Source organism: Indicator indicator, chromosome 5, assembly GCF_027791375.1.
Source record: "Indicator indicator isolate 239-I01 chromosome 5, UM_Iind_1.1, whole genome shotgun sequence".
Classification (NCBI taxonomy): Eukaryota; Metazoa; Chordata; class Aves; order Piciformes; family Indicatoridae; genus Indicator; species Indicator indicator.
The window spans coordinates 18,151,802-18,163,687 of NC_072014.1; the positions used below are offsets into that span (position 1 = coordinate 18,151,802).

An 11,886-nucleotide genomic window follows, 5' to 3' on the forward strand; every position below is an offset into this window, starting at 1 on the left:
GGGAATAGAATAGGATTCATAGTCTTTAACCTTGATTTTACACCTGTTTATTTATAGTGCCACCTGGTCCACCGATTCCAAGGGTTTCTGACACAACCTCAACTTCTATAGAGTTAGAATGGGAACCTCCTCTGTATAATGGTGGTGGAGATATCACTGGCTACCACGTTTACAAACAACTGATGGGAGTAAATGAGTGGTCACGTTGCACAGAGAAACCCATAAAAGTTCAGCAGTATACTGTTAAAGAAGTCAGAGAAGGTGCAGATTATAAACTCCGTGTTACTGCACTTAATGCAGCTGGTGAAGGACCACCTGGTGAAACTGAACCCACAACAGTTGCAGAACCCAAAGGTATTGCAATTGTATTGTTTTCAAGACATGTCCAGCTGCTTAAAAGGTGGATTTTAGTCTTTCCCTTGAACTTATGAATGGTTTTCTCTCTTCTCCAGAACCTCCCACTGTTGAGCTGGATATTTCTGTCAAAGCAGGCATTCAGATCATGGCTGGGCAAACTCTTACAATTCCTGCTACTGTGACAGGACGTCCTACTCCTACCATCGTATGGGCTGTGGAGGAAGGTGAATTGGACAAAGAAAGAACTGTTATTGAAAATGTTGGCACAAAATCTGTGTTAACCATTAAGAATGCATTGAGAAAAGACCATGGAAGATATGTAATTACTGCTACCAATAGTAGTGGTTCCAAATCTGCAGGAACAAGAGTAGAAGTATTTGGTAAGAAAAGTATTTTCTGAAATCAACTCAGCATTTCTTTTGGTGAGATAATCTTTGGGCTCTTTCCTACTTACGTAATTTTTAATTTTTTTTTTCCTCCAGATGTTCCTGGGCCAGTCCTTGACCTAAAGCCAGTGGTCACAAACAGAAAGATGTGTTTGCTTAACTGGTCTGATCCTGAAGATGATGGTGGCAGTGATATTATAGGCTTCATTGTTGAGAGGAAGGATGCCAAAATGCGTACATGGAGACTAGCTGTAGACACAGAGAGATCTAAATGTGATATTACAGGTCTGATTGAGGGACAGGAATATAAATTCCGTGTTAGCGCCAAGAACAAATTTGGTACTGGTCCACCTGTTGAAATAGGGCCCATTCTTGCAGTTGACCCATTAGGTAAGATGACTGCTTTTATGTGATTTTTTTTTAAACTATTTTTAGTTATAGATTAATAAACCACCATTGTTGTGAGGATCGCTTTCTATACAGAAAGCATATTTGCTTTTTTACTACCTGGGTAAAGATTAATAACTTCTCTGAATCAGTTCTGTAAAACATGAGAAACTATATACTATCCAAATCATACTCAGATACATTTCATATAAAATCTATGACTTTAAAAACCAGAGCTACTGTATTCATATGATTAAATCTTCTCTACTTTTAAAATGTTTTTTTTCATTATGATTTTTCTGTGGTAATAGGTCCTCCAACAGCACCAGAGAGGTTCATGTACACAGAGAGAACAAAGTCAACCATTACTCTTGACTGGAAACCTCCACGTAGTGATGGTGGCAGTCCTATCTTAGGATATATTGTTGAGAAAAGGAGACATGATTCAAAAGACTATGAAAGAGTTAATGCAAGGCTGTGTCCGACAACGTCTCTTCTTGTTGAAAAACTTGATGAACTTCATATGTATGAATTCCGTGTGAAAGCTGTCAATGCTATTGGAGAAAGTGAACCATCATTGCCCCTCAATGTAGTTATACAAGATGATGAAGGTATTATCTGTTTTAAAGAAATCCATACAAAGATCCACAGAACACTACAGGGCAATTTCTCTTTTTTGTCTCCTTCATGCCATCATTTTTCTTCTTGTTTTCAGTGTCTCCAACTGTTACATTACGCTTGGCTGTGAGAGGAGATACTATCAAAGTGAAGGCAGGAGAACCAGTAAATATTCCTGCTGATGTGACAGGTCTGCCAATGCCCAAGATTGAATGGGACAAGAATGAAGTTTTAATTGACCAAACATCCAGTGCGCTTAAGATAACCAAGGAAGAAGTATCTAGAAGTGAGGCAAAAACTGAACTTATCCTGCCTGCAGCTGTGAGGGATGATAAAGGCACCTACACTGTGAGAGCTTCCAATCGTCTTGGCACTGCGTTTCGCAATGTACATGTTGAAGTATATGGTAAGGGTACAACACTTTAATAAAATTAGAGCTAATAAAATGCTATTTCCTTTTTCTTAACATAATTCTATTTTCTATTGTTTTCAAACAGATCGTCCTTCCCCACCAAGAAACCTTGCTGTTTCTGATATTAAAGCACAATCATGCTATTTATCGTGGGATGCCCCTCTTGATAATGGTGGTAGTGAAATTACCCATTACATTATTGAGAAACGTGATGCTAGTAGGAAGAAGTCTGAGTGGGAAGAAGTTTCCAAAAGTGCTATTGAGAGAAGACTGGGGGTAATTAATAAAATTTCTTCATTACCTACTATGGTATACATGAAAATCAACAATCATGCATATATAATGAAAACTACTGCTTGCATAGATACCTGTGCTTGTGCTCCATTTAGACTCCAGGATTACTGGATTAATGTTTTCTTCATTTATGTATACGTGTTTTCCTTGTGTGATAAAGCAAAGGAAATTGTTATCTTTTGCTATTTAGTCTCAGCTGAGCTTAGAAGACATATTCCTTTCCTTTTCCCAGCATGTTTCATAGCTTTGTCAACCACAAAACCAAACACGATGACTTTTTTTTATTTATGTTTGGTCCTAGGCACATGAAATAAGAATATCCTGAGGTCTTTACACACATCTCTGCAGTACATAAACATAGATATGCCAATGAAATTCCAAGACACAACTTAAAGCAAAAACCGCAACATAACTTCAGATAAGTTTATTCTGAAGGTAGATAAGTATTAATTTAAATCTCATTTTTCAGGTATGGAATCTTGCAACGAATGAAAAATATCAATTTAGAGTCCGTGCTGCAAACAAATATGGAATAAGTGACGAATGCCTTTCAGAAAAAGTTGTGATTAAGGATCCCTATGGCCTACCTGGACCTCCTGGAAAGCCAAAAATTTTAGATCGCACCAGATCATCAATGCTGGTCTCTTGGGAGCCTCCTTTAGACAACGGTGGCAGTCCAATAACTGGCTATTGGTTGGAGAAGAGAGAGGTGGGAGGTGTCTACTGGTCACGTGTTAACAGGGCTCCAGTAACAAAACCAGCAGTAAAAGGTCTAGAGTACAATGTACTTCGTTTGGCAGAAGGTGTTGAATATCAGTTTAGAGTCATGGCTGAAAATCTTGCTGGAATTGGCCCTCCCAGTGAACCATCAGATCCTGCCTTAGCAGCAGATCCCATATGTAAGTATATCATTTAAATTACTATTTTAAAGGACTATGTCACACCAGAACTAAGATATGCTAATATTATTTATATCATATTTAGTGCAATTAATCACAGAATCACAGATCATTAGAGGTTGGAAGGGACCCCCCTGCCAAAACAGGATCAATGCTTTGTTTTCATTAAACCAAAAAGAATATATTGATACAAAGTAGTTTGCTGGTTTTCACCATTTCTCTATGACAAAAAAATAAAAATACTTGCATTTTTCTAGACACTATTCAGAAAAATGCAGGCAGACACCAACTCTCAGGTAATTTTCATTTGTTCTTGTTTTACAAGTTGTGCCTGGTCCACCATCTTGTCCAGAGATCAAAGACAAAACCAAATCATCTGTAGCTCTTGCGTGGAAGCCTCCACAAAAGGATGGTGGCAGTCCCATAAAAGGATATATTGTTGAAATACAAGATGAAGGTAGTACTGAATGGAAGAAGGTGAATGAAGGAGACAAACTCTTTCCTACTTGTGAATGTGTTATTCCCAACTTGAAAGAGCTCAGAAAATACAGATTTAGGGTGAAAGCTGTAAATGCTGCTGGAGAATCAGAACCAAGTCCTGCAACATCAGAAATACCTGTCCAAGATATTCTGGGTAAGTGTTCTTGGAATTAATTTAGATGTATACCTAAATGCCACCTACTGCTAACGAGTGTTCAAAGAGAATGGCAAGCAAGCCAAAGTCAAACCAGAACAATTATGAAAAGGTGTAACAAAAGATTGACACACATTTTTTAAAGTGTCATAATGATCACTACCTGGGCAGGATCCATTAAAACACTGATGACCACTTATAATTATACTATGGAAACAATGTGGATTTTATGAAGAAATTACTACAACAAGTTTTTGTATTTGTAAATATCCCAGCTTCCTCTTTGCATACCCAATCTTTCTCACAAATATGCATTCTGCCTATTTATGGGATGTTTTAACTAAGCGCTGACAGAAATTTGCTTTCAGTAGCTCTTAACATTTATATATTAAAATATTTTTGCAGAGGAACCAGAAATCTTCCTTGATATTGGAGCACAGGATTTACTTAATTGTCGTGCTGGCACAACAATTAAAATCCCAGCTGTTATCAAGGGACGTCCAGTTCCAAAAACATTCTGGGAGTTTGAAGGAAAAGCAAAAACAACAGCAAAGGTTAGTAAAAGTAAAAACTTTTTGTCTACATGTGTTTCTAGACATTTAAGCCTGTCCTCTTTTATATTTACATTATTTCCTTTTGTTTATAGGAGGGAGGTCACAATATACCCGAAGAAGCTCAGGTAAAGCAAAATATTTTTGTAACTTTAGTATTGTTACATTTTTCAAACATAAGCATTTATGTTGTTCTATAATGTCTCTTTCTTTTTATAATAGGTGGAAGCAACTGATACAAGTTCAGTAGTTATCATCCCTGAGTGCAACAGAAGTCATTCTGGACGATACAGTATTACAGCAAAGAATAAAGCAGGGCAAAAAACTTTGCACGTCAGAGTCAATGTGCTTGGTATGGTTTATACCTATTGAAGTATTCAAAAATTAGGTTTTAGTCTTATTTTTCTATGTACTATGTAAACTTGTTTCTGTTGTGCTTTCACTTTTAACAGATGTCCCAGGTCCACCAAAAGACCTAAAAGTGAGTGATATCACAAGAGGTAGTTGTAAACTTTCATGGAAGATGCCAGATGATGATGGTGGAGATAGAATCAGAGGCTATGTTATAGAGAAAAGAAACATTGATGGGAAGGCCTGGACTAAAGTCAATGCAAACTGTGGAAGCACTTCTTTTGTTGTACCTGATCTCATATGTGGCCAAGAGTACTTCTTCCGGGTACGTGCAGAAAACCGTTTTGGTGTTGGCCCTCCTGCAGAAACCATCCAGCGAACTACAGCCAGAGATCCAATTCGTAAGTGAAATCAAGGTCAAAACAATTCCTTAAAACCATATAGTACTGTACAGAGGATTTACTCATGTTTCTGTTTTGCTTGTGAAGATCCTCCCGATCCACCTATTAAACTGAGGATTGGCCTTGTAACCAAGAATACAGTCAGCTTGACATGGAAACCACCAAAGAATGATGGTGGAGCCCCTGTTACACATTATAATGTTGAATGTCTCCGCTGGGATCGTACCGGAGAAGTAAAAGAGACTTGGAAGCAATGCAACAGACGCGACGTGGAGGAAACAAAGTTTACAGTTGAGGATCTTGTAGAAGGTGGAGAATATGAATTCAGAGTCAAAGCTGTAAATATAGCAGGTCCTAGCAGGCCTTCAGCCACTGTTGGCCCGCTTGTGGTCAAAGACCAGACATGTAAGTAGTAACTGATACCAGTAAATACAAATTCCATTTAAAAACTATAACATATTAAATTTTAATGTTAATTTTTTCAACATTTCATTGTAGGCCCACCATCTATTGAACTCAAGGAATTTATGGAGGTTGAAGAAGGAACAGATGTTAAAATTGTGGCCAAGATAAAGGGTTGTCCCTTCCCCACATTAACATGGCTAAAAGCTTCTCCAAAGAAAGCAGATGACAAAACACCAGTGCTGTATGATCAACATGTCAACAAGATTGTTGGTGAAGATACTTGCACTTTATTGATTCAACAGTCTCGCAGAAGTGACACAGGCTTATACACTATAACAGCTGTAAATGAGCTGGGAACTGCTTCAAAGGAGATGAGACTAAATGTTCTGGGTAGGTGTCTAGACTTCTCGTGTATTGCACAAATTGGTAGCATTCATGTGATGCTTTAATAGCATTTTAATCAATTCTTCTTTCTGAAAAACTTTTATTTTAGGTCGTCCTGGGCCTCCAGTGGGACCTATTAAATTTGAATCCATTTTGGCTGATAAAATGACAATATCATGGCTCCCTCCATTAGATGATGGTGGTTCTAAGATTACAAACTATGTTATAGAGAAAAAAGAAGCAAATAGAAAGACATGGGTACCTGTTACTAATGAGCCTAAGGAATGTTTATTCACTGTTCCCAAGTTGATGGAAGGCCATGAATATGTGTTCCGCATTATGGCACAAAATAAATATGGCATTGGAGAACCTTTGGATAGTGAACCAGAAACAGCACGAAACCTTTTCAGTAAGTAGGATAATACTTTCAAATTATGCCAGTTATTTTCATATGCTGGTATGTGTACAGCATCTGTTATATACCACTACTGTTTTCCTCTCTTCACACAAATAATTTTTCTAGGCTAGATCAAAGTTTTAGCATTAATAGTTAGTCTTAAAGGCACATGTAGTACTTAGAAATACTTCTCTCCCTCCTTGTTACATATTAAAATTTCAATATTTTTTTAAGGTTTTAATATACAAATAAAGGGGTTTGTGATAATATTCTGGGCATTCTGTTGTATTTGAGACATTATTGACATCATAGATGTCTTCAGTCTTGAAAGACAAATTAGACAGAGTAGTCTGATGTAGAAAAAATGTTAGACTGGCAAGAGAAAAGCATTTTCAAAACATCCAAGATTACACTGGGCACTGAAATGAGTTACTGAAGGGAAGTAAAACTAATATTTGAAAATTGTTATTTGAAGGATGGGCAGGTGAATGAGGAAAAGAATCTCTTGCCGATAGGTAACTACCTAATGCAACTGTGACCATGTCAGTGCATAGCACTGATTTTGCACTCTAGCTATATCTATCTTCCTTTAGCACTTTCTTTACAACATATGTGTGCATGTTTTTTTCTCCAGCTGTTCCTGGACCTTGTGACAAGCCGACAGTTAGCAGTATAACACGTGACTCAATGACCGTAAACTGGGAAGAACCTGAACATGATGGTGGCTCTCCTATTACTGGTTACTGGTTGGAGCGCAAAGAGACTACTGGAAAGAGATGGACCAGAGTTAACCGTGATCCTATCAAACCTATGGCATTGGGGGTTTCATACAAAGTTACAGGTCTTATAGAAGGCTCTGAATATCAGTTCCGTGTTTCAGCCATTAATGCAGCTGGTGTTGGTCCACCAAGTATGCCATCTGATCCAGCGATTGCAAGAGATCCTATTGGTAAGTATTTTAGATTCCTACTTTTGAATTTGAAAATATTCAAATAGGAGCATAGAATATATTGTTAATGCTGTAATGGTATGATGATATTTTTCAGCTCCACCTGGCCCTCCTATTCCAAAAGTTACTGACTGGACAAAGTCTTCAGTAGACTTGGAGTGGACTCCACCATTAAAGGATGGTGGATCTAGGGTTACTGGCTACATTGTGGAGTATAAAGAGGAAGGCAAGGAAGAATGGGAAAAGGTAGGTGCAAAACTGTTACGGAATCTGCATTTCTTCTCTTTATCTATCAAAAGAAATCACTCCAAAAAAAATTTTTTTTTTACAAACGTTCACTATGCAAGTTATTTTTCTAAATGTTCACATTTTTGTGCAATAATGACCTTCAGATGTTTAAAATACAAGACCAAACATAGAAAGAAGTTGTTAATAGCCCATCCACAACATCAAGTTAGCTTTGCAGTTTCCTAAACTTAGAATTTTTAAATTTCTGTTTAAAGATGTGAGAAAATACATGCATAACTTGTAATAAAAGAACAGAAGATAAGACCTGTTTAGAACTGGCACTGGTATCAAACTGTGGCAAATCATATGGAATTGCTGCATCCCTGCATTTTCCTACTTTTTTCAACAATGCATTACAAGTTTATAATTTTTTTTTCAATAATGCATTACAAGTTTATAAGTTTTTTTTTCAATAATGCATAACTGAAAATTTAAGTGATGGATGCCTTGGCTGGTTTTTGTATGTCCATAAATGTCTGCACGCATTTTAAGTAATACCTAGATTTCCTGCATTGTTTCCAGGTAAACAGTCTTCATACTGGAGTTTAAGAACAACAATTGATTCCTTTTTATACCACTCTCACTTACATGATTTTATTTGTCCAATAATACATGTAATTCTTCTGAGACCAGAAACTGTTTTAATTGTTCTAACAACCTTGTCAGAACTGTCAAAAAGAATACCTTGTATGCCCACCTCCTATATTTCTTTACACAGGTTCTGAAGGATCTCATGAGATAGACCCATGTATGCTTAAGACTGTCTTCTGTCTTGTGCTTATAAATCTGAAACAAGATTGCAAAGAAATTGATAAAACCTTGATATAAGCTGATGTTATAATACTTTTTTACAGGTAAAAGACAAAGAAATTAGAGGAACCAAGTTCGTTGTGGCAGGATTAAAAGAAGGATGTTTTTACAAATTCAGAGTTAGAGCAGTGAATGCTGCTGGCATCGGAGAGCCTGGGGAAGTTACAGACATTATTGAAATGAAGGACAGAATTGGTATTTATCATTTAAATTTCATTTTTAGTAACTTATATTCAAAGTGGGGAAAAAAATAATTGCCTTTTTTTTTTTTTGTTCTACTCCTACAGTGGCTCCTGATATTAATCTGGATGCAAGCGTCAGGGACAGAATTGTTGTTCATGCTGGAGGAGTAATTAGGATCATAGCATATGTCTCAGGAAAACCTACTCCTACAGTGACTTGGAGCAGGGATGAACAAGCCCTACCAGAAGAGGCCAAAATCGAAGAAACAGCTATTAGTTCTTCTTTAGTCATCAGGAATTGCAAAAGGAGCCATCAGGGTTTATACACTCTTCTTGCTAAAAATGATGGTGGTGAGCGGAAGAAGACTATTATTGTTGATGTCCTAGGTAAATAGTAACTTCGGTCCTTGTGAAACAGTGACATTTCATAACATTCAGCCTGTGTACTTAAATACTCCATTTCTTCTTTGCTTTCAGATGTGCCAGGCCCAGTTGGAATGCCATTCCTTACTGAGAACCTAACCAATGACTCTTGTAAATTGTCATGGTTTACTCCAGAAGATGATGGTGGTTCTCCTATTACCAACTATATAATTGAAAAACGTGAATCTGATCATAGAGCTTGGACTCCAGTAACCTGCACAGTTACAAGACAGAATGCTACTGTTCAGGGGCTCACTGAAGGGAAAGCATACTTCTTCCGAATTGCAGCTGAGAATATAATTGGTATGGGTCCATTCACAGAGACAACAAAAGAGATTGTTATTAAAGATCCAATAAGTAAGTATATTTTGGGGATTGGATTACTGTCACATGAAATGAATATACAGAAAAACGCATTTACCACAATTTTTTGTTTGTCACAGCTGTTCCTGATCGCCCAGAAGACCTAGAAGTAAAAGCAGTTACTAAGAACTCTGTTACATTGACTTGGAACCCTCCGAAATATAATGGAGGCTCAGACATCACCATGTATGTTCTAGAGAGCCGTCTCATTGGGAAAGAGAAATTTCACAAAGTTACAAAGGAGAAAATGCTTGACAGGAAATACACTGTAGAAGGTTTGAAAGAAGGTGACACCTATGAGTATCGAGTAAGTGCTTGCAATATTGTGGGACAAGGCAAGCCATCATTTTGCACAAAACCAATCACGTGCAAGGATGAAATTGGTATGTATTTTTTTCTATATTTCATTTTAAAACAGTAATTACATTTACTGATTTCTTACTTTTTCTTTTCAATATTGCTGACATTTGTGGGCACTGTGTCATGTAATTCATCTTTCAGCTCCTCCAACACTTGACCTTGACTTTAGAGACAAGCTTATTGTTCGGGTTGGTGAAGCTTTCAGCCTAACCGGACGTTACTCAGGCAAGCCTGCACCAAAGGTTACTTGGCTAAAGGATGATAACGTTGTGAAAGAAGATGATCGTACAAAGATCAAGACAACTCCTACAACTCTTTGCTTGGGAATACTAAAATCTGTCCGTGAAGACTCAGGCAAATACTGCGTTGCTGTAGAGAACAGCACAGGATCAAGAAAAGGATTTTGTCAAGTTAATGTTGTTGGTGGGTTTTCCTGTGATTTTTAGTATAGATTATAATTAATGGATTTATATAAAAATGTAATAAAACATGTTCTTTATTATAATTATTTGATTTACTGTATTCCTATTTGTACTAAAATCCTTACTATTGTTAAGTACATAGTTCACTTTGACTTAGTTTATTCAGCATGAATAATTTCATGTTTATACATGCATGTAAAGAATGTCAACAGCCTAGAAAATGTCAGTCACCAAATACCGTATAAACTTTACAGAACCAAGTCCAGTGAGTCAAACTCATATAAAAGAGGAGTAGTCTTAAGATCTTGATACCTTGCTAAAACTGTGATGTCAAGTCTCTAATTTCATAATGTACTGTTTAATCTATTGTTACATGAAGTTCATATAAAAACATGAGTATGCTTTTCTTTTTTCTCAAACAGATCGCCCATCACCTCCAGTTGGCCCAGTTATATTTGATGAAGTTCATAAAGATCATATGGTAGTTTCCTGGAAACCTCCATTAGATGATGGAGGCAGTGAAATTACAAATTATATTATTGAGAAGAAGGATGCACACAAAGACCTCTGGATGCCAGTTACATCTGCCACAGTTAAAACAACGTGCAAAATTCCTAAGCTGCTTGAAGGAAGAGAATACCAAGTTCGGATCTATGCTGAAAATCTTTATGGCATAAGTGATCCTCTCATCTCTGATGAGATGAAAGCCAAGGACCGTTTCCGTATGTTATTCATTTGCAATCTTACTTTGATACTTCAGTTTTTACTCTGTTTAGAGTTCTCATAAACACTCTTTTCCTTTTTCTTTTTCTTTCTTTCTATTTTATTTTTTTCCCTAGGTGTTCCTGATGCACCTGAACAACCAATCATTAAGAATGTTACCAAAGACTCTGCAGTAGTGGTTTGGAACAAACCATATGATGGAGGCAAGCCAATAACAAACTATATTGTGGAAAAGAAAGAAACAATGGCTACAAGATGGGTCAAGGTTACCAAAGACCCAATTTTCCCCAGTACTCAGTTCAAAGTACCTGACCTCCTTGAAGGCTGTGAATATGAATTCCGTGTCTCAGCAGAAAATGAAATTGGTGTTGGTGATCCTAGTCCACCATCAAAGCCAGTTTTTGCTAGAGATCCAATTGGTAAAGTATTACGTTTCATTTCTCATTGAAATTTTAATGTACTCTTCATTTCAGTTAGAAAAGTATTTTAATAGTTTCTTTTTTCCCCCATTTCTCTCTCTCTCTCTCTCTTTTTCAATTTTGTAACAGCAAAACCAGGACCACCTGTTAATCCAGAGGCAGTGGATAAAACTAGAAATTCAGTTGATTTATCCTGGCAACCACCACGCCGTGACGGTAATGGCAAGATAATTGGCTACCTTGTTGAGTATCAGAAAGTTGGTGATGAAGAATGGAAAAAGGCCAATCTTGCAGCAGATTCTTGTCCTGAAACAAAATACAAAGTCACTGGCCTTACTGAGGGTTTGACCTACAAATTCAGGGTCAAGGCAGTCAATGCAGCAGGTGAATCTGAACCAGCCTATGTTCCTGATCCTGTAGAAGTAAAGGACAGACTTGGTGAGTTTTACAAAATCTGGTAAGTTTGCCTAA

The 11,886-nt window shown here is 37.1% G+C and overlaps 1 protein-coding gene across 1 annotated transcript in view; it reads left to right on the forward strand.

Annotated features, from left to right (window-relative positions):
• The window catches only part of TTN (titin), a 242,357-nt gene that overhangs the window by 168,263 nt on the left and 62,208 nt on the right, over positions 1-11,886 (forward strand). The window contains exons 173-197 of the mRNA XM_054381468.1: positions 58-354; positions 453-737; positions 840-1,133; positions 1,442-1,741; positions 1,846-2,154; positions 2,246-2,436; positions 2,924-3,353; positions 3,679-3,987; positions 4,393-4,541; positions 4,634-4,666; positions 4,761-4,890; positions 4,991-5,290; positions 5,378-5,695; positions 5,789-6,085; positions 6,189-6,488; positions 7,111-7,425; positions 7,523-7,671; positions 8,568-8,718; positions 8,811-9,092; positions 9,183-9,485; positions 9,572-9,874; positions 9,993-10,274; positions 10,696-10,995; positions 11,113-11,415; positions 11,545-11,853. Coding sequence (XP_054237443.1) covers positions 58-354; positions 453-737; positions 840-1,133; positions 1,442-1,741; positions 1,846-2,154; positions 2,246-2,436; positions 2,924-3,353; positions 3,679-3,987; positions 4,393-4,541; positions 4,634-4,666; positions 4,761-4,890; positions 4,991-5,290; positions 5,378-5,695; positions 5,789-6,085; positions 6,189-6,488; positions 7,111-7,425; positions 7,523-7,671; positions 8,568-8,718; positions 8,811-9,092; positions 9,183-9,485; positions 9,572-9,874; positions 9,993-10,274; positions 10,696-10,995; positions 11,113-11,415; positions 11,545-11,853 — 6,639 coding nt within the window. The remainder of the gene's footprint in view (positions 1-57; positions 355-452; positions 738-839; positions 1,134-1,441; positions 1,742-1,845; positions 2,155-2,245; positions 2,437-2,923; positions 3,354-3,678; positions 3,988-4,392; positions 4,542-4,633; positions 4,667-4,760; positions 4,891-4,990; positions 5,291-5,377; positions 5,696-5,788; positions 6,086-6,188; positions 6,489-7,110; positions 7,426-7,522; positions 7,672-8,567; positions 8,719-8,810; positions 9,093-9,182; positions 9,486-9,571; positions 9,875-9,992; positions 10,275-10,695; positions 10,996-11,112; positions 11,416-11,544; positions 11,854-11,886) is intronic.